Source organism: Paramormyrops kingsleyae, chromosome 22, assembly GCF_048594095.1.
Source record: "Paramormyrops kingsleyae isolate MSU_618 chromosome 22, PKINGS_0.4, whole genome shotgun sequence".
Taxonomy (NCBI): Eukaryota; Metazoa; Chordata; class Actinopteri; order Osteoglossiformes; family Mormyridae; genus Paramormyrops; species Paramormyrops kingsleyae.
Genome location: NC_132818.1, coordinates 16,237,904 through 16,261,013, shown reverse-complemented (window position 1 = coordinate 16,261,013; position 23,110 = coordinate 16,237,904). Strand labels below are relative to the sequence as shown.

At 45.0% G+C, this 23,110-nt stretch overlaps 1 protein-coding gene across 4 annotated transcripts in view; it reads right to left on the bottom strand.

The window, feature by feature from the left end:
• Positions 1-11,636: 11,636 nt before the first annotated feature.
• Positions 11,637-23,110, bottom strand: part of LOC111849201 (adhesion G protein-coupled receptor L1-like) — a 70,691-nt gene continuing 59,217 nt past the window's right edge. For 3 of the 4 annotated variants that reach the window (XM_072705189.1, XM_072705190.1, XM_072705188.1), the window contains 10 exons: positions 21,666-21,875; positions 21,010-21,230; positions 20,859-20,925; positions 20,645-20,736; positions 20,279-20,447; positions 20,029-20,184; positions 19,362-19,458; positions 18,041-18,223; positions 17,142-17,159; positions 11,637-17,049 (listed from right to left, as the gene is read on the bottom strand). In XM_072705189.1, coding sequence (XP_072561290.1) covers positions 16,241-17,049; positions 17,142-17,159; positions 18,041-18,223; positions 19,362-19,458; positions 20,029-20,184; positions 20,279-20,447; positions 20,645-20,736; positions 20,859-20,925; positions 21,010-21,230; positions 21,666-21,875 — 2,022 coding nt within the window. In that variant the 3' untranslated portion in view covers positions 11,637-16,240. The remainder of the gene's footprint in view (positions 17,050-17,141; positions 17,160-18,040; positions 18,224-19,361; positions 19,459-20,028; positions 20,185-20,278; positions 20,448-20,644; positions 20,737-20,858; positions 20,926-21,009; positions 21,231-21,665; positions 21,876-23,110) is intronic. The other variant, XM_072705191.1, reaches the window with a different exon arrangement.

Here is a 23,110-nt window from a genome sequence, read left to right as displayed (position 1 = left end):
GGGACCAGGATTTGAGCCTCTGCCTTGGCTCTTTTTCTACCATCCACACTATTCTTCTGATTGACCTGGGATTGCATTTCCTCCTGTGTCTGCGTCCTGGGAGGTTGGCTACAGTCCTATGAACCTTGTACTTTTAAAAAATATTGTCAGCTGTGGTCACAGGACCATGAAGCTGCTTGGAGATGGTCTCAAAGCCTTTACCTTTAACATGGTTATCTATAATCTTCTTTCTGAGCTCCTCAGACAGCTCTCTCCTTTGCTTTCTCTGGTAAAGGTGTGTGGATTTTCTTATGTATTAGTGTTCTAAAACTAGCTTTTTAATTCTCCTGTCACGTCATACTTTTGTCTTCGCTTGGTTTGGTCACATAAGAACCCGTGGGACGACTATGAATTAGCAACATGGGCTAAAACTGTGAGTCTCACAGACAAAACATGAGCCTTGATGCCTGTGTTTATCTTTTCAACTCCGTGTCTGATGATTCCATCAAGCTTGGGTTTAAAGTCTCTTCCTCCACGTACAAAAGCATCCTTTAACAGTCAGGTCATAACTCTGTTTAGAGAGATAAGCTCATGGTTGAGTGTAATAGCTCTGGTGTACTATAAGCCATGACAGTATAGTAAGCTTTTAGCTAGGTTAAACATCAAGCTTATTAAAGGAAATGTGGCAGAATCACTACATTTCCACCTAATAACTCCAACTGATGGTTCGGGCCCAAAAGACTCACTCCCAATCCCTGACTCACTGAGCGAAATAATGCTTAATGTCATGTACGTTTATACATTTATAGAGATAAGGCCATGTACAGTACCAGTCAAGAGTTTGGACACGCCAAACTGCCTACAAAAGAGAGTGACAGTGTCACGTCACATGACCTGCCCACCTGACCTAAACACAGTGTGTAGAATAATTTTGAAGGAATTTGACCAGAGAGTGAAGTAAAAGCAGCCAATGGATGCTCAGCATATGCGGGAACTCCTTCAGGACAGCTGGAGAAGCATCGCAGGAGGCCACCTCAGCCAGCCCCTGGAGCGAATGGGGCTAAGGGCCTCACTCAGGGGCCCAATGGTGCGATCACTTTCCCGACCTAAGGATTTGAACCAGCAACCTCATGAGTCCCAACCCACCGAGCTGCCCTTCCCTCCAAACAATATTTTTTGTTTAATACTTTTTTGGTCAGTGCATAATTCCATATATGTTATTTTATAGTTTTGCCATCTTGATAATTATTCTAAAATGTAGAAAATGGTACAGATAAACCATTCTCTGACTGGTACTGTAGCTCATCCAGACTACTAAAAAGAAACAGACAGGCAGACACCAAAGGAATACAGTAAGCATATAGCTAGATTAAACATTAACCACTTTCAGGAAACACTACATTTCCCTGAGTCTTGCAGCACATCTTCCTACTAATAACTTCAGTTGACCATTTGGGCCTAGGAGACGTCCCAAAGCCTGACTCGTTGAGAGAAATCGCATGTGACGTCACATTGTCGTGTGATTTCTTTAATCGGTATCTCTGCACTGGCATGCCGAAAAAAAGCTGAAAAGTAAAAGGAAGTTTTTGTCATGGCTGTGCTTGCTGATCGTATCATTTTTATGCTGATATTTATCAAAGTGTACGGTAAGGAAACGCAAATATTTGTTCCTCTCTTTGGGAATTATTACGTGTGAAGTTGAGAAGTAACAGTGAAAGAAATAAGTTGCGTTAAAAGCTTTTTTTTTTAAACTGAGTTGCTACAAACTACTCAGAAGACAGAAAGTAAGAAGTTGCCCACAATGTGAAGCTACAGAAAAAAAATTTGCATCGTTGCAAATACAAGTCACCAAAACAATCATTTTGAATGAAGGTGTTTTCTTAGAGTAACCAGTGAAATTACTACGTACACAGTTTAACTTCTCTAATTTACTCAGTGCATTGTGTGTTTCTGTACAAGGCTACCATTTGTCTAGGAATTTACTATTTAGAATCTAATCAATGCCTATGTAAATGTTTCAGACGTCCGAAAAATAACTGAAAATACTCCTGGCTCTAGACGTAAAAAATGAAAGTGATTTGCATCTTGTTTTCAGGAAGTATGTAGTAATGCTCTGTTTATAGCTATGTGGTTGTGTTGTGGCTTTTGTTGTTGTTTTGGTTTTAAAAGTGATTCATATCTAGCTTTAGAATCTTTTTTTTTTCTTAAATCTTGGTGCTTTTTGGTGTAATTTTTCTGTTGTTGCGAGGAACCAGGAAATGGCTGCCGAGTGGGGTTATTGCTAATGCTGTGTAGGTGACCAGCGCCCTTATGAAGGGTGAGGCTCGGGGGGCGTGATACAGGTTTACTCCCAGTGTGAACGTATTTGTTTCAGCTGTTACTTACATCTGACTTTGATCTTTTCTGTTCTGCAGGCTGTACAGTGACACAGAGAGACGTATATATTTGCTGTGAAGATATATATGCTAATGGGATGTATAAATATTCAGCCGACACAAACTGGACCACGGATAAACTTCACAGTGAGGAATGGGTCAGTGAGGTATGTGCTGAGATAACACCATTAATGCAGGACACAATAATGAGTGAAGAATTACTGTACAGTCACGTGTTAAAGAAACACAGGCACGTTCAAAATCATGTGAACCTGAGGCACAAAATTCAAACAATCCTTTTTCCACAAATAGGAAGATTCAGTTAGAAGTGAATCAGTCAATCAGACAGTTTAGTCCTTGTAAATCTGTCATACTAGACCACTGTCGCCTTCCTGTTGTCTTACAGAAAATCCCTCTGTTGTGTATTGAATATGGCCCCTTTTTAAGTAACTTGACCGCTGAGGTAGAACAGATCCTCTCTGGGAGCATCTACCTCAAACGATGTCTTAACCTGACTTACTCTGCTACTGATGACAAGTTTAAGGTAGGCTCTCCTATCTCGGCGTAGCTTGTGACAATGGCAAAAATATTGTACATGTTTTCAACCATAATTTTACTTTTCTTTTTTAAATTTCAGGAACTTCACGTTCACTTCATTGTCACAGGTAAGGGTTAACAGTTTGGTGGTAGTTTTGTCTTGAGTAAATCGTTCTATATACTTTGTAGACCCAAATCTTACACTGTAGGTTACATGTGCAGAGTATTTCAAATCAATGAGGCTATTCTGCTGTCTTATGCCAGGATGTACTGAAGAAGAACAGAATAATGCATCTAAAGTTACATCTAACTTACATTACTTGGCTGTTTTGGGTGAGTCTCTCTTTGTTTCAGAATAAAATCTAGAGTGTTCTCCAGCTACTGCTATGGCACAAATGTATCACAAATGTATGAAATGTATCATTCAATAATAATAATAATAATAATAATAATAATAATAATAATAGTGTTTGTACCTTTGTAGTTCCCATCACTGGGCTTGTGTCCATTTTGCGGATCTAGTGGAAAATTGGGTGAGTTTTAAACTGTAATTATACCCCATAGTGTAACTGGTATTGATTTCCAAAACATTATCCCACATATTACAGGGGATGCTGTACTCACTGGATTGTATTGCAGCTGAGTTATTAATTAGACCTGACTAATTATAACTGACTGGCTTTGCACATCTCTGATACTGCAGACAAGTTGGGGTCAATTTTGTCAAAGGGGCATCAAAAACGATTTTAAACTGAAGGCTTTTTGTTTTTAAACGGTGCTTCTCCAATTGAGACATAATGAAACTGAAATCTCACTTTTGTTTTTAGCTGCTTCAGATGGTGGTTTTCGTAGGAATGGGTGGAGGCAGCCTGCAGATGATCAGAATATGACCAGGAAGGACAAAGAGACATTTTGTTAGTTGAAATAGTCATCCTGTCTCCCTCTGGTGTAAAATCAACTCATTTTTAGAAACTATTCGGTTTTCATTTCTAACAAAGGCTAGATGTAGTAAAAGATATTTTCATTATACAGAGAACGTTTTATACATACATACATAGGTATAAGTCCTTCTTTACTTTCATCGCTTCTCTCATTTTTGTCTCAAACTACTCTGCTCACATTGAAGCACAGAGGATGAATTGGTACCTTATGATGGTGAGCTAAGCACTGATTGGATGGACCTCAATTGATCGCAAACAAGGATGAAAGCAGATTATTGCCTGCATGTGGCAACAAGCTGGTTGATGTTCTGTGGTTTAGGCACTCCCTTTCTTGGTAAAATATGTCAGTTTTTTCCTCCTTTGGTAGAGCATAGTATAGTATAGTATAGTATAGTATAGTATAGTATAGTATAGTGTAGCATAGTAGAGTGTAGTATAGTGTAATATAGAGCAGTGGTCATCAGGTTGTTGGGCATCAGCTAATAGAAGCCCACAGGGAACCAGTCATGCGGTCTGGATTTGATTTTAGTTCCATCCACATGCAGACCAGAGTCAGCCAGTTGGTGACCACCGGTATAGAATATGTTATAGGGAATTATAGGTATGTGGCAGAAGATTCAGTAGCAAGATTGATTATTAACTTTATAAGCTTCATATGTAGTTTATCCATATAAGCAGCCTCTCGCATTGATAGAAAGGCCGCATTCAGCCGTGGACCTGCCGGGCTGGCTGTTCATTCCTGACGGACCTCGCCGGGCATTTCCGACACAGTGCGTGTGACAGCTGTACCTTGGATCCCCAGGAGGCATGTCAGGGAGAAAGGGACTGGTGTGGGTCTTACGTCAGGGGCGGGGAGAGCAGGGCAGCCCTGTGGAAGGGTTACGTCACTGCTCACCCGTACAGGAGATTAATGCTAATATAATTTCTTATGATTAATTCAGTAAGTTATCAGAAATCCTCTACTTAAAACAGTGCAAGGCAAAACATAGTAAGAATAATAAATATTAATGAGGATGATAATAATTATCATAACAATTATAATCATTATCATCATCACCTTATTGATTTTTTATCATTATTATATACAAAGATTGTTACATACATCCATATACATGTATAATTTTCTGTATTTCTATATTCAAAGACACTTAAATGCATACATTTATATACATACATATATTTTATATGGCGAGGTACTTGGGTGTTTCTAAAAGCAAGAGACTTAACTGGAAATGGAAATCACCATGAGGTAAGGTGATTTACATTTCCAGTTAAGTCTGTTGCTTTTTTTTAATGTGTGTTTAACCGTCATGCTAACTGCTAAAATGTTCTGTTTTATATCTGGTTATATGTGTGACTAACAATAAAAACAGAATAAAACCACAATTCGCAAAATTTTGTTTAAGCTTCAGTTAAAATGCTTGTGATTCATTTGACTTCAGCATTCTAATTTGAGAAAGTGAGTTCCTGCCTTCATTGTAAACGGCCTGTGGTTCATATGCAGGGTTTAGCTGGATGGGCTTCGGCATCGAAACAAACACACAAATCTGCAGAGCTGTAAAGTAACTAACTACTTATTACTCGAGTCGATTTTTTTTCCTTTATTTGAACATTACTTGAGTATCATAAGTTGTTGCAGCTTTACTACTTTTCTGTATTTTGCACGACCGTTATTACTCAACAGATTTAAAAAATAACATTGCATGCAGCACGTACACCTGATGGGGGATGCAGAATTCTAGGTAAAATACGAAGAATTGCTTAGGTTTGGGTATGGATGGTAGATTTCGGTATGATTGTTTATCATAATAATAATAATAATAAATAAATAGTATTATTATTGTCGTTGTTATTTTTCATTATGCTAGCATAGCCTATTTTCTTTGTCAAGAACGAACAAATAATATGAAGAGATGCACGATATATTGGCTAACATATCGAAATTCCAGTCCGATACTTAAATTTGGTCAATATTCAAAGGTAGAAGCATTAAAGCTACTACTGAAACGATCTAAACGAACAGGCTTGCGACCAGCAAGGCACCACGTACTGAGGTACCCTGAGCAAGGTACCGCCTCCAAGCACTGCTCCCCGGGCGCTGAATTAGCTGCTCCCTGCTATGTCACATTGTCACATATGGGTTAAATGCAGAGGACACATTTCGTTGTGCACTGTGTGCTGTGGTGCTTCAACAATGACAATTAATCACTAAAATCTAATTCTAAATGTTATTTCACTATTAAATCTGCCCTGTAGATCGACCATTTGGTTTCCACATAATAGTAAAAAAAAATCAGGTTTTACAGCATTTTGTGAATTAAAATATGTGACGCAGTTTTTGTGCTGCACTGTAACTTACAATGCCATGTTCAGTCCTGTCTTATGTGAATTTAAAAAGATTGGTTGCTTTTCGTAAGATCATTAGATTTGAATGTATGGTACTTTTTCCTTATTCTATAAGTAGCCTACTTTTAAAACCAGGTATTTTTTTTTAGCAGAAGGCGATTTTACTATAGATGATTTTTACTTGGGTACCAGTTTGGTGTGGTAGGCCTATCTCTACTTTTACTTAAGTATGAAAATTGAGAAGTTTTTCCACCACTGCAAATCTTGTCCTACAGTAACTATAGGTAACAGTTTACTTGACGGGGCACAAATATCATAGCATTATAATATTACTTATGCATTAATTAACCACAAACTAAGTCTTAGTTACATACTGATCTCATGTTAATTCACCATGAATGAATTATGACGCATGTTTAATCTCAAGCAATTACTATATTTCTTACTATAGCCTACCTGTTAATTCTGTAAACCTTTGTGAATTTCTTAAGGAACTAAAAAGGAACCACAGAAAGATCATGTAATAAATAACAAATGAAATATTGATCTCATGTTTGTTCGTCATTAATGAATTATGACGTATTTTCTGAAGTAGCCCATTTACTACATTTGTTCATGATCTGTTCATGATTTGTACTTTAGTAGTGACTGAGTTATTACTAAATATTTGTGCCCCGTCAAGTGTTACCAATAACTGCTCTTTCCGACCCAAAATTGAGAGACGCCAGGTTAAGTTGCTCCGCCAACACATAGAAAATAAATGCCAATAACCGCAATAGAATATCAGAAATATATGTTCCAACTTTGTATGACATCATGATGAACTGGGATATTACATCGTGTTTATTACCACAAGAAGTTAAAAGACAAAAACTAGAACTTCTCCTGTTGCATCTCTGATTGTGGTATATCTCCATAGGCGAAATATGTTTAAAACCGAACCGAAAGATAAGCTTCTTGCTTTGGGCAAGGATGTATTAAATACAAATATGAAACACTAGAATACACAATAGGCCTATATACCAAATCGAATGAAATCTTTTTCAAACCGTCTCGGACATCAACGGCAGGGTTCCTAAATAAGGAAGTAGGTAGGTATATACTGTAGATAATGTGCAGAATGTTTCTTTAGGTTTTATTTCAGACTTACAACAGACGTAAAACGGAGCTACCAACAATGACCCGAATCTAGCCAAATAATTTTGCAAATAATTCTGAACACCGCAGCTGGCGGTGACATTAAAACGTTGACAGTCCGCACAAATTAAATGACAGAAATGCACTTTCTTACTGTGAAATCTGTACGTGAATTTATTGTTCATCAGGCTACAAATCACACAAAAATCCACATCAGGAAATATGTAATCGAGTTAATCTGACTGATATGGTTCTGTGTGCTCTGTGTACCATATAAATGCGCAGCTGCCCGCACACACTCATACGGAGCTGCGGGATTAAATTCACACAGACCGAGGCTCCACCTAGTGGATCTAAAGGGGGGCATCACTGGCGGAACTATAGGCAGTGCAAAAGGTGTACAGTAATTTGGGATTGAACATTGGGCAGTGGACAACGGAGGGTCCATGGGCCCCTTTGCGTGGAGGGTGTGTAAACTGTGTATCTTATTTATCTGTTAGTTGAAATTTCGTTCCATTGCATTATTAACCGAAACCAAAGAATATATGTCCGTTAACTGGTTAGCAGATCAGTCTCACTTACAATGTCCAATTTAAATTTCTTAAATTTTATGAGAAGGCCATAAAAGTTCATACTGTATATCTTGAGGATATTTCACAAGGGCCACAGTTCATCTCAGTTGCAGCAGGTGACCAAGGGACCTGGCCGGTACCCCCCCACGTAAACGCGTAAATTTGTTGTCCCAAGCCCATTCATGTAACAGAAGAAGATCTGTATACATACACATAATATTAAATAACTCAACTCATTTTTTTGATCCAGACATATTTCTGTTGCACAATATTAAATTAAGGAATTATTAAGTCATTCAGTATATAACAAAGGTAAAATGCTATATGTGCCCAGGTGGGTAAATCTCAAATATTTGATGATTTTATGTTTCTACCTTTTAGTAACCATTGGAACAAAAACACATGTCCTTTATTTAAACACAGAAAACATAATTTTAATGTTATCATGTTATTAAATACCATATTGAATATGAAAAGTTAGTATATAAACTTAATAGGTAAAGGTCATCACGTTATATAGGGGGTCAAGGTACTGCGTGCTAAATATTATTATGTATAAAATCCGTCCTTCAGTATCGCGTTTGTCATTCAGCACCAGTTTCATTTTATACCACAATACCTGTTCTGCTGAATGGCAGTACCTTTGTTATCACATATTTTACAACGTTGCGATTAATATTTACTGTCTCTTTTAAAGACATTTAAATACTTCTTAAAGCCACATTTTATGACATTTAAGGCATTTCATTTTAAGGTATTTCACGTTGTCTTTATACTGTAGATGTCACTGTCAAATAAGGAGAGGCTCGCATGGCACAGACAGAAGACAACCTCAGCGCTAGCAGGAAAAATAATACGGAAGAGAGCGATACACGAACGAATCAACGAATCAAGCTCAAGGACAAAATATTTACGTTTTTATTTACAGTATGATATATAAAACTGAGAATGCAAGACTTAGATAGACTTGCTGACAATCCGCATGGAAATGTACTTGAAACGGTCCGGTAGCGAAGTATAATTTCAATGCGCTGTCAATCAAAAAGAGGTGCAGCCCCTTTGACAGATTCTCCAATCAGCATGCAGCAGCCCGTCGCCCTGGCCAGCCCACTGCTTCATTTACTACAAGAGACGCTGAGCTTGCGTGGAAATGACGTTTTGAAGCATTTGTCCAATAAACGTCTAGCTTTGCTGCACCGCAATCAGAAGTGCCGTTGAAGTCAAGTGAAGCTGCTCTTCAGTGGGTTTTGTTGGTTCATGCTTCTACGGGAATGTAATGTATGAGAAAAAAAACACATTAAGCGACTTGCGAGAAGTTACTGCTGATTCTGAATGAACTGGCCATGAAGTTTAACACGTTCTAATACGTTATTTGTAATAGCAATGTAAATACAACAATATATTAAACCAGGTTTTTCGTGATGTTTTAGATGAGGAGGACCTTCCCTTATAGTTTTAGAGCAGCTGTTCTGTCGAAATATGCTGCCTTGTCGAAAAATGCTACCGTAGTGCTAATAGATAGCCCTAACCCTAACTCTTACCCTAACCCTAACCCTAACCCCCCAAAACCCCTAAAACACTTACCCTAACCCTAACCCTAACCCCTAAAACCTAACCCTAATCCCAAAACGGTGGAACTGCACATGCGCAGAAAGGCTCTATAGCACGTCTCAATAGGTAGTATTTTTCGACAGAACACAGCCACCGCTGGATCAACTGTAATATTTACCCTATAAGGGGAGGAGGCTTTGTGGTCGTTTTTTGTTTGTACGATTTTGACTTTATAAAAAATGTGGTAACACTTTACATGACGGGGCAGAAATACAATGGAAACCGCATATAGTGATCACGTGTGTCGGTGAAATTTATCAGTTTAACAGATTTTCTTCTTTGTCTCAGGCGGATTACCATCTAATTGACATTTGTATATCTATGACATGCATATAAGGTGATAAAATGGACAGCGTCGCTATTTACTGAATTTTATTGACTCTCAAAATACAGTACATCTGGTTCAAACACTTTTTAAATAACAATACTGTACAAATTAAATTACTGAGCAGTGTATAATTGAAATATGCTATAATACAGTATAGTACTGTACATAAAATGCAGCTTATTGTAGTTTCCCTGCTGCATCCCAGTGGCTCGTTTTTTTGGCAGTTTATCATAAGCTTTGATGAGTCTATATTTGTCATTGTCAGAAAACGACTTTTCTTTTTCCCGTCAGGTTTTCTGTGCACGCGACATCAGCATCAGGTAGCCTAGCTAGCCAGATGCAGACTGCAACGCAAATAGGGCTATCAAAGTAAAGTTTAAAAAAGAATTACCGTCGTTTTACTTTTCTCCATATGTTGTCATGTATTAAGAACCCCAAAATGAACACTGTAAATGAACCACGTGATTACTATGAGTGAATTATTTAAACAGTATTTGTACAGTACTGATTCTGTCCCAAGCTTTTTCATACATATACAGTAAGCATTTGATCACTATAACCATGATCAGTTCAAGCGGTTTCCACTGTAATATACTGTAGTACTAAACTATTACTTATGTATTAGTTAACACACAAGCTAAGTCTTAGATACATGCTGATCTCATGTTAATTTCATGTCAGATGTAATATGAGGCAGAGTGGTGGCTCTGAGGCTGGGGATCTGTGCCAACAATCAGACAGTTTCCAGTTTGAATCCCATGAACAGCAGGAGTGCTCCTACTCCATTGGGCCCTTCATCAAGGCCCTTAACCTGCAATTGCTTTGTCCTGGGTATGACGTTTAACCTACATCCAGCCCTGCAAGGAGGTCCTCCAACTTACAGGGGAGATTTGGGGGTTGGTGGCAGGATTGGTATCACCTGCTGCATGGCTGCACTCAGGTTCTCATCCCTGAGGTGGTGTGTTGGGTGCAGCACCATGCTGTAATTACCACATGCTCCTTACCTCTCTCTCTCTCCTGCTAATTCATCATTAATGAATTGTGACACATTTTATCTCAAGCAGTAGGTATATTTGTTAATTTTGTAAACCTCAGAACTACTGAAGGAACTCCTGAAGGAAGAAGCCATAACACGTGATACTGATCTCATGTTTGTTCATCATTAATTAATCATGACCCAACTTTTATCCCAAGCGGTTACTATATTTGTTACTACATCTAATTCTGTAAACCTCTGTGAATTACTGAAGGAACTACTGAAGAAACAAGTCATGAATAACACAAGTGAAATGCTGATCTCATGTTTCTTCATCATTAATGAATCGTGACGCATCTTTTATCTCAAGTAGCAACCATATTTGTTCATGATTTGCACTTAAGTAGTTATTACTAAGTATTTGTGCCCCATCAAGTAAAGTTTTACCAAAAAGTTAGAAAATCAGCGTTTGCCATTCAAGGATGGGACCCGTTATTAGAATCTTACGCCCCCTGCTGGCCATCCCTTTTAACACCCACATCACCAAATCTGACCAATCGATCTGATCCACCCCCCTCCCCGTTCTTTTGTTCCGCGGGCTGATTAGCGGATTATTTTCGCCACATTATTTTTAATTCTCTCGTTTTTCTTACGACAGTGGGACAAACCACAACCCCCTGGTCACCCCCCAAAATAGGAGCCCCCCCCCCCCCTGTTGGCCACCCCAATATAAATTCTCAATTTTTATGCAGACGCCACTGACTCTACTCTGGACTGAGACGGACACACATGCAGACAGACAGAAAGACAGGCTGCCAGTCCTCGGGTTGTATGGTGATCTTTTTATTAATATGTGTTCATACAGAGTTCGTCTTTAAAAGTCTGTGGTGATCTGCGCACTCACAGAAATCTTTTCCCTTCAAAGCACTTGATATGAGAAAGCATCAAAAAAGCATCGTAACAAAATAATGAAATCATAATTACTTTTTAACATAAAATAAATTAGTAAATAAAAAGGGAGAACAAACAGTACTCCGAAATAAGAAGTTTAGGAGCGGTTCTCTGCATGTGACCTCATTGGCACAGAGTTCATTCTTTGACCCTGGTCCCTCATCAGTCACCAGTGTGCAAATTTTGGCAGACTGCCGTCATACAGCCTGTTCTTGCCGTCCCAGGACACCTACAGCCCCTGAAGACCAGGTCAGGTGTGATATGCTCCTTCTACCGTCCACACAGTCTTTTCTGCTGGAGAGGAACTGGGAGGACACACCTCCATTGTCTTGGGATTCCCTTGGCCATTTCCCAGAGAACTAAAAGCCACTCTCCATCTTCCCCGGAACCGCAAGAGAGACACACCCCCTTCCTTGGGACCACAAGAGAAACGTCCTCCCTCCACTGAGATCACCAGAGACACGCCCGCTCTCCCCTGGCATACCGACAGATACACCCACACCCCAGCTCATTCAGACCATTAATAATCCTGCTTCATTTCTCTTGGACCCTTGGAGATCTCAGCTTCTCGGAATACTCAGAGACACTCCCCTGCTTGGTTTCAGGGTGCGTGGGGGCCGGAGGAAGGAATTCATACATAAATGGCGGCAAAAGCTGCAGCCTCCACGTCTACTGTAGCAGAGCCCCTCCAGCCCTGTGCCGACCCTTACTGTGCATTTAGCTTCACTTCCATGTGCCTTGAAGCTGCCCCAGTCCGCACTCAGCGTACCACGAACAGCTGCTGAACATGAACACAGACCTCACCGTGGATTCACAAAGATACACGACTGTGCAGCATTTCAAACCGCCTCCAGCTGCTGGGACACTGTTAGCCGTATACTGGCACTATCCATCTGTCGCAAATAATCCTACTGAAAAGTGGAGGAAATATCTTTGAAATTAAAATCCTCACATATATTTCAATACACTTATTTTGATGGTGTCGTCTCATTTTTAAAGCCTTTCTAGAGAAGAAACGAGAATTACTGGCCTTAAGTGATCATACGGTGATGGGAGTGCTATTAGGTCAACGTGGTTGGTGAGTCCTATCACAGCTAGCCACCCTCCAGTTCCATGAATGTGGTAACGCGATTCTCTGTTTGTCCACAAGAGGGCAGCAGCATCCCTTTTTTTTACCCTCTGAATATGACTACCGTGTCAGATTGTTCTGTTCCCAGGAACCGGCAGCTGTCTGCCAAACTCCCTCCATACAGTGGAGCACTGTGCCAGCTCACAGTGGGGGCCTAACCCAGAAAAGTGCCTTTGCCAAGGCGTTGATGGGGAGAGGGGTCCAGTCGGTGAATAGATTCAGAGCTTCCTTCAACCATACAGACTGCTGGTGCTAAGGTGCTACTCCAAAAAAGAAAGAATTGTGAAAAAGATGGGGTCTGGGGTGGCCTGGGAGAGATGGTAAGGTGCGGAACGGGGAAACGCGGGAAAAGAGGAGAGCGGAATTGAATCAGACCAGCAAGCTGGAATCCGCATGCCAGAAACTGCAACAAAAAGACCCAAATTTAACTCGTTATGAACAGATGTGTGCAAAATTGTGAGAGTTAAATAAAAGTCCCAGAATAACCACCCTGGATACTGAAGCAGAAGCCATCAAACCGAAAAAGGGAACAAAGATACGTCGTTTGAGAACAACGCGGTCTGACGGGGTGCGGCCTCCGCGGCCACCGGTCTGGCCAGTGAAAAGCGCAGCGGCAGAGACTGCTGGGTGGACAGGCTGAATGCGGCTGCGTAACCACGGTTACCGTGCGCCACGCTACTTCAGAGCACTTCAGAGCGTGGGGGACGCACCAGCAAGCCCAGAACAAAATGTGCCACGATAAAAGCCCATCAGCTCTCGGCGTCCGACAGCGATCGCCTGTGATTACATTCCGTTCTCTGGATGTATGGCAGCTAAACAGCTGGGGAAGCCGCTGCCTTATGGGCACCTGAACACGGAACCACACCACACCAGAACTGCATTCCGGATCTGAGCTGGAACAAAACTTTGGTTTTTTGGATGAGCGGAAGGTGCCAGAAACTCAGGATTCAACTTTGTCTCGGGCTGTGACTTTCAGTCACTTCAGACACGCGTGACACATGCCGTGACAGAGTCATGGAGCCCAAAGTGAGGAGCGAGACTGCCCCCCGCCCCCACCCACATCGCCCCAAGTACCCTTCCATTCGGTCTGAGGTGTGAAAGCGTTCCAAATTTACAGCTCGCCCAGGAAAAGTGCATTTTCTGAGGCAGGAACAAATCCCAAAAAAAAAAAAAAATCCCTTGTATATCCCAGGTTGGTCCAGATTACAGGCCAGAAAGGTACTCAGCACACAGCAGGAATAAACATGCAAAAAGATGTCGGAACACCCGGAGGCACGCCCGTTTCATGTTCAGCACAGACTGGGCTTTACATTTTCCTTTTGTCGGTATAACAAAAAAAAAAAAAAACACATTGGAAGGCCAAATCTCAGCACCCCACCCGTGCCCCCCACCCGTGCCCCCCACCTTTCCCAGCAGCTGAGTGGAAATTGCCAGACATGAAAAATAAACCGCGTCCGGCTCACATTGGAACTTGAGAAATGGAAAACAACATGGCCGCTAGCCAACGCCGTTTACACAACACCACCTTGCTTAGAAATATAGGTACGAGATCATCCGAATTATTTTCCTGATATGCTTTGACCTGACATCCAAAATGGCTCCCTGAAAGGATGCACGCGACGAGTAACCGACGTTCTAGAATTACAACAAGTCCTATGGCAGATATATAAATACAGTGGAATTTAACGAAGATGATTTGACAGAATAATTCCTATTCAATATATTCTATGTATTCTATAAGGCTCAATTCCATTAAGGAAGCTCACTCAACAAGTGTAACAAATCTATTCGGATTATGTCTATGATACTTATGTCGCCAGAAAGATATAGCCATTTTTTCAAAATGGCTGCTGTCTCCCAACACGAGTTCTTTTCTGCAGCAACAGGAATACCCCCTTTCACAGCAAAGCCCCTGTAACACCCGCAGTGGCTGCAGCAGAAAACATGGAACGTCACATTAAAAATTGTGCCAGGAAGTTTCTGTTGTTCATTTTAAACGTTTAAAATCTGTATTTAAAATCTGTCACTCTCCTCATTCACCCAGGCCCCAACACTGTGCCTCTTAAACGTAGCCTTACCTAGTAGGCTTAGAGAACTGGGGAGTGAGTGAGTGAAAGCGAGCAGAGAGAGGAGTAGAATGAAAAGAGAAAGAAAGTGGGTCATTCAGGGTCACAAACTCCTACAATGTTTTTTTTTTTATTTTCTCTTTTGTCGTTAAGTTGCAATACAAGAAATTAGTCGTATATCTTCATATCTTAGTTACTTCCGTTGTTGCTTTTGTTAATTTGGTTCTTATTTACAACGATGGATTAGAGTTATAGGTGGACTAATCAGTTGTAACAATCAGAAACCCCCCCCCCCCACCTTAACAGCACTCAGGGATCGTGTCCAGCTTCAGCTGAAAGTGTCCTGGAGGAGGACCTGGCCGTGGCTGAGGGGGCGGAGCCCCTCATCTGCCCCGCAGAGGAATTATGGGAAGGGTTTCCTTTATGTTCTATAGGTATCCACAGTGGATAATAAAAAGGAGAAAGGCAGCTTTCTTTAAAGTTCTCCATCCCTCCTGGCTGGAGTTTCTTCACCCCATGAACCCTGAACTTTGCCCCCGCCCCACTGACTGCCCAATCACGGCGCTTTTCCCCATTAGAGGGGATTCGGTCTGGCACAGGGCATGAGCACGGAGAGGGATAATCGTGGGTAATCGTGCCATCCTCTCCCCTGTGCCACCGTCCGACCCATTCTCAGGCAACTTTCGCCGTACTTCCTCACTCTTCCTCCGCTGCTCTGCTCTCGGTTTCTGGGGAGATTTTGCATTGAATTATTTTTTTTTTTGGCAACACCGAAGAGCATTCTGGGAACACCCAAAGCGTGACGTTGGCACATCGCAGGCCTCGTGGAGCAAGGGGAACGAAACAGCAGAGGAGACTGCAGTGGGACTGAGGAGGAGGCGTGCGAGGAGGGTCAAGGATGACCCAGAACAAAGTGGGGGGGGGGGAGGGTGGAGGGAGCCGCATTTGATGATGGGTGAGGGTCCAGACGTCTACAGGGATGCATGTAGACTTTGGGGAGGGGGCGCTTGTGGTGTGAGGAAGAAGGGAGCAGAACAGTCCAACGAAGGGGCACTGTGGAAAGGGAGGGAAGTAAGGACAGAAGGAAGGGAGGACATAGGGATGAAAATCGAGGCGGATCATTCTGCGTAGCCGTGGGTCTGTTCGCATGTCTTTCAGATAAAATTAAGAAACGATAACGGAGATGAGAGGCGATGAACGGGAAGCAGTGAGGATGAGCGAGATAGGGGGAGTGGCCGTGACACCGGCCATCAGGATGTCCCGGCCCCCCACTCCGCTCACCACCGTCTGAGTCACAGGCTGGTGACCAGCTGCATCTGCCCGTCGCCCTCACTGTGCGGGGGCTCCGCGGCTGGCGCAGGCGCCAGGTAGCCCTCCCCGCTGGGCCTCCTGGGGGTGCTCTGGTAGAAGGTCTGCATGGCAGTGCCGCGGGGGCCCAGTGCGGGCCGGCCCGAACTGTAGTAGAGCTCCTCGGGTGGCTGTGCGGAACGCGGCGCAACTTCCAGGGGCTCGGGGCTGCTGTCGGGGTAGGGCGAGTCCCGGAGGGCGGGCGAGCGGCTGCTAGCTCCGCCCCCGTCGGCCTCCAGGCTCTCAGTGAGGTCGGCGGCGTAGCTCTCGGACTCGTCGGGGTCGCTTTGGTAGAGCACGGACTGGGCACGCTGCAGGAGCAGCGGCTCCTCCAGCGCTTTGTAGAGCCGCTCCACATCCCGTGGAGGGAGGGGCTCCTCCTCCCCCGATCCCGCGTCCGCACCTCCCCGTGAAGCCCCTCCTCCGCGGGCCCTCGCCAGAGTGCCTGCCCGCTCCCCCTGAGCCCCGCCCCCGGCCCCGCCCCCGCCACCTCGCAGGTTGTTGTGCACCAGCTCCGAAATGATCATCTTCTCGAAGGCGGCGGCGTCGGACAGGTTCCGTCGGATGCTGCATCCACCGAGGGTCTCCGAGCCCCTGGCGTGCAGGAGCGGGGGAGAGCTGTCCGAGCCCCCGACCCCGCCCCCTAGAAAGTCCCCGGAGCCGATACTGCGTAGGGAGTAGCTGTTGTTAAAGTTCCCGTTGAGCGGTAGGGTCTCCATGCCACAGGAGTCCCGGCTCTTGGAGAGAGTGCCCTCTAGAGGGGGAGACGGGACAAGAGCGGCTCTTAGGTCTGACAGTCAGCCGATATGGCGATTCTTGGTTAAATAAACAAACGGAAACTCTTACTTGGGTCTCGGAAGGTCCCTGGTCCACAGAGAGGAGTGAAAAAAAGGAGAAAAGAAACATGAATGATGGGGCAGGCTGGTCGCTTGCTCTCTCTCTCTCACTCCTTCTCTGACACTCTCACTCTCTCTCAGGCTGTCACAGTCTGTCTGACACCTTCCTGCGCCATCTCCCTCCCTCTCTTGCTCACTCCCTCCCTCCCTCAGAGTCTCAGAGGTCCCGACAGCTGTAAACTGTACACTCCGCCGACACATGACGGAAAATAGCGCGCTGGCGTTACACGTACATGCACGCGTGCCCGTCGCCGACAACCACATGTGCAGAAAACGGCGGGGGGGCATGGATCGGCCCCCTCGACAAACACAGCTGTCTCCTACGCGTCTGTCAGCCTTGACGGCACAGCGCCTCTAAAATAAAAAATCCTGCTTTTTTTTTTTTTTTAAATGACTATAGACGGATTAGCAAAGAGCATCAAACCGGGAATGAAAAGTATGCTGATTTAAATTTTAATGCCTAATACGATTTTAATCAACATTCATCACCCGTGACGAGAGCAATTAGACATTCTAATGAAGTCGACCTCCTGCTTCCTGTAAAAATGTGTCACTTAGAAGCGTTGGGCTCATCGTGCTGATGCATTATGTCGAAGCTCTTTCAATTATTCAACAGAAATAGCATCTGAAATCCACCCCCCACCTCGCCCCCCCCAGCAGGGGACACGGCTGCTGTTCTAGTCTTCAAAAAACAGACCCAGGGTCTCATGCTACCCTCTACATACTGCTGACACTCAGACACACTCACCCTTACTAAGAGAAGCACACACACACACATATAACGTCGCGAATCAGGGGTATGCAGCTGCGGGTGACACATGGAGACGCGCACGCCGGAACGTGACCCACACTGCAGGAGACACGCAGCCAAACGATTGGGCAGGCGGAGAGACGAGCAGGCGGGCTGACCAGTGGAGTTGAAGACGCCGGGCGAGGGCGGGTTGAAGCTCTCGGCCAGTAGAGTGTTGTAGGGGGAGGTGCCAGAGCGAGTCTGCAGCACCGGATTGGTCAGGAGGTGGTTGCCCATGGTCGCTGGAGAAAGGCGGGGGGAGGAGAGGGATGGGAAGCGGAAAGCGAGTCGAGGGGGAGCGTTAACAAACATCTCACAGGTTCAGAAAGGTTCATCCAGGAAAACGCTCGGTGAGGAGGCCAGAGCTACGTTTTTGTCGATACCCACGCTCAAAAAGCTTAGTGGGTAAACGGTGAAGCCACAGGGGAAGCAGACGGTGAGAAAGCAGGCACCTGCGAGGGCTTCAAACAGACGGCAAGAGCACCTTGGCTTCAGCAGGAGATACGATCTCACGCGGGCATCGCACGCAATCTAAAGGACCCCATACGAAGGGAGAGCGGGAGAGGCACCGACTCGCGCCGCGCCAGTGAATCCGGGCCGATCCCCATCATGGGGGAAGAACGGTTCATGGAAAATGCGAAGAGGCAAACTGGAAGAGATGAGAGGCTGTTTGATTGATAACGCCGGCTCTTCTCTCCGAGATAATGTCCGATTTAATTATTCTGCTTCACCGTGAAATCGCTTTGTGCGCGTCTCTCCGCAGCTGTTCTCCCTCGGCCAATGAAGAACAAAAGAAAAGATTTTATTTTCAACAAGCCTGTTTGTCTTTCTACTGTTTTTTTCTTTGTTAAATCCCTCAATTTTCATTAACGCCCCCATCCTGGGCCCGGCCCCCTTATTAAATCCCCTGAAACCGGCTATCAGCTCATCCCATCACATGCCACTGTCGCTCGCTGCAATTACGCTAATTGCCTCCTACTAGCCCACACAATAATTAGTTCATTAACAGTGAAAACGTGGGACGGAGGTCCAGAACGCGCTGGGTGATTTAACACGCAGCTACGTCTGCCGCAATGAAGCCCCAGATCCCAACAATTACCGGCATCGTGGCAGGGAGGACGATGACCATGATGATGATCATGATGATGATGATGATGATGATCAGGGTGGTAGCCGGGAGCATTTCCATTACTGCCTTTTCATTGAATTTGGGGACATTTATGATGGAGGGAGGGAGAGAACGCGAGCGAGGGAAAGGCAGCGGAGGACAGAGATGGAGAGACAGACAGAATTGCGAGTATCTCGCAGACGCGGGAGGTCGGACGCTTCACGTAAAGCTTCCCTGGCTCATCCTTGTCATGCAGTGGGACGCAGACTCACCGTGGTTCAGCGTGGGGGTGCTGTTTATGTCCCCCGCCATGAAAGAGGACTCCGTCTGCTTGCGGACCGTGTCGTTCCACATCCTGCGTATGCGACTCTGGGGGCAGAGAGAGGCACGGGGCCCGAACGGGGCCCTTGTCAATCACAGGGGCGGCGCACAGCCGGGGCCATCGCGGGGAGACAAAGAGGCGGATGGAGCCCGTTCGTCATTCGGAAAGGCCTGTCACACGAGGACGGCTGGCCCGGAGCGGCCTGCTGAGCACAAAGAGGCCACAAAGCCTGGGAGTGCGTGCAAGGAGGCGTTACACATCGCACACGTCAAACGCCTGTCTGTCACAGCTTAACAGCCCTCTTAAAGCCCTCGCAAACCATCACAGAGCATTCTAATTCCTCACATGGCAATGTGTGTTTATGGACAGGCATGACTGCATATGTCAGGTGTGATCAGTTATTATTTATATATTGTAAAGCATTATAGATGAAACATTTTGTTTTACGACCACATTAATAATGAAGAGTGGACAGTTACAGGAAGCGAAGTAAACGCAGACAGAAACAGTCGGGGAAGATAAATAAGTGAGGAGAGCTGCAACCAAGCTCGGGCTAACGTGTCTATCAGCAGAGGAGACGGGCTGCATCCCCGCGCGCCTCCAGGGGGCGCCCTCACCTGCCTGCTGGCGGAGGCGTGCCGCGCCTGGTTGCCCGTGTAGTAGCGGTTGTTGGCTCGCAGCGCTGAGGTCTTCAGGGAGCTGTGGGAGCTGGTGGTGGAAGAGCGGCTGCAGCAGTAAGAGTGGCGGAGACACTTACTGTACTCCTTATGGACCTGAGGACAGACACAGGAGGTCATGTGTGCGCGCACACACACACACACACACACACACACATGCACACACACACACAGACAGACAGATAGTGACCTTCTTCTGCAGGGCGCAGTGGAAGATGAAGATGAACATGCCCTGGAAGGCGTTGAAGGTGGTGAAGAGGTAGGCCATGATGACCGTGTTCTCATTGATGAAGAGGAGACCAAACGCCCAGGTCAGGCCCAGGAGGAAGAGCAAGGCAATGGCACCCAGAGCCCAGGACCTGTCGGCAGACACCGTCATCTTCTAACACACTTCCTGAGTCGTCCGTTTTCCCCGTTCACTACCCCTACCTCACCGCCTCGCCCTTTACACATCCTTCTCTCACTCACATTCATCCTCATCCCCCCATCCTTCCCCCTCCCTTAACCCCGCGTATCCCAGCATCCCCTGTGCATCCGACAGCACGCCGGGCCTCACTTGATGTTGTCAAGGCGACTGGAGTCGGGTTTGAGAGCCGAGGAGCTGCGGATCATCTTGTGCAGGGTGATCAGCAGGAACATGAGGTTCAGCTGGAGCCAGAGGGAAAACCAGGCATTAACCAGCAGGTGGCGCCGTAGCTAAAGATGAGGACTCTTAAGCTGGTTCAAGTAAAACACGGTAAAACTCATAACTGATAGATCAAGAGACTCACCACAATAACGAAAGAGACCGGCCCAATGAAGCTCCAGATAAAGTAGTTATCCACACGCAGCCAGCACCTGTTTGGGGTTGACGTCATGTGATCAGTCACAGGGTCACACATGCGCGGGAGGGCGCCTGGGAGAATGCGGCGGGGTACGCACGCCTTTTTGGTGCCGTAGCTGCGGTAGTCGATGGCCGCTGAGATGCCCACCACCAGCGCGGGGAAGCAGTAGCCACACAGGTAGTAGTACTTCTTGCGGGAGCACTCGCCCTCGAAGACCTCCACCAGCATCAGGTACAGCTGGACGCCTTCCAGGCACATCCAGGAGAAGGCAGCCAGGAAGAAGAAGTGCAGGAGTCCGGCGAAGATGGGGCAAGCGATCTGCATGCGGGGGGAGGGGGGGCAACAAAACAGGAAAGGAGCAAGGAAATGATATGCAATCCCTGTAATTACATCATCATTGTTGGACGCTGCTCTGTGAACTGGTACCTTCATCTCTGCACTCGTTTAAAGTGGTCTGGGCCGTGTAGCATTATGCTGCACTCGGCTACTTTGGTCTGGATTCCATAGTCTCTCGGTGAGGGAAATTTCTTTTACATTTCTATTTCTTCGGCAGACGCTTTTGCCCAAAGTGATGTGAAGTGAAGGAAGCTTGAGGTCAGAGAGCAGGGTCACCCAGCACCGCTAGAACAGCTGGGTTACGGGCCATTATCAAGAGCCCAACAGTGACTATACGCTGGCCAAGGGATTTGAACCCACAATCTTCTGGGGAGGGTTATATACGTAACACGCAGGGCTGGACACCGCCAAACTCACGTGGTACTGCGTCTTGTCGATGCCGATTAGGAACAGGAGCTCAGCGATGAAGAGGTTGATGCAGAGGTTCTTGTGGATGGTGTTGCGGTCAGTCTGCATGCCTCGCAGGCAACAGAAGGTGGAGATGCAGATGGCCAGGCACACCAGGGAGATGACGATTCCCACCCAGGTGATCACAAAGAGGATGATCTCGTGCATGTGGCCAGGGTACTGGCAGGGACAGAGAGAGCGCCGGTGAAATCATCCCATTACAGTAATGACCATCACAACACCTAATTCAACCACTGCGAAGACAACAGCCGAAACATGACAGCTAAACGATTTCTGAGTGACTCCGTATCACTCTCTCTGTCTCACAAATGATCAGACCGAACGAAATAGGAACAAAGCAAAGCCAAAACAAAAAAACAACTTTAAAAATTCTTCTGGATGGAACCTGCATACTTGCCCCTAATTTAATTAATTTGCTAAAAATACTTTTCTATATTTCTCCACACATCTAACTAGACTAGATGAACTGCTACCTTTGTAATCTATCCATCTGTGACCGGTCAGTTTTTACATTTTTATATGAATAATTAGCAGCACATAAAACAGCTCACTCTAACTATTTCATCTTGCTAATACTTTATTTAGCAACTTTTGACGCATCCCTTCCAAGTCACGAATGCGGCATGTGTCATACGTGTGGGCTTATTCGACAGTTTTTCGGCTCACAGAAGAGGTCATTTCGAACACAGCTGGGGCATTGCGGACCTTGGGCCGGCGCACGAGCGCGTCTGCGCGTTCACGTCTCATTTCAGCTCGGCAGGTTTGTCGAAACACTGATTTTCTTTGCGAGCCAAGTAATACTAAGGTTGGTGTACCGATACCAATACTAAAATCGATACTGCCGGCAAATTAAGTTTGCCGAGCGGGGAGGGGGTTGATCGTATTATTTTAATTTAACATTAAAAATAATAAATCACAATAAATAACGTATTACTTTAACGATGGAACCGATCCTCAGAATGAAACATTAAGATCGAAAGAATCAATATTAAGAATTGCCAACTTTGGTCAGCCGGCTCAAGTGAGATATTCAAGTCGAGATAAGTCTGTACACACATACAGGATCCGCAAACTTCCCCAACGCTTTGGATACAGCTAATTTTAGGTTTATAATGGAATAAAATTAGATTTGCTGCAAGATTTCTTGCGTGATCTCATGGGCGCGCAAAAGTATCTCGTGCGCATGAGAAAGTAAGAGCTTTTTTTTTTTTTTTTTTTTGCAAAAAAGGTATGAAAGTGTGAATTGGCAACCCATAATATTTCAACCAATACATACATCTTTATTTATTTGTGTTCTGGAGCGAGCAGGAGAAGCTATGCGCGTCCATGTAAACTGTACAGGAGAGTTGCCAGGTCGGCGGGTTTCCCGGCCAATTGGGCTATTTTGAAAATAC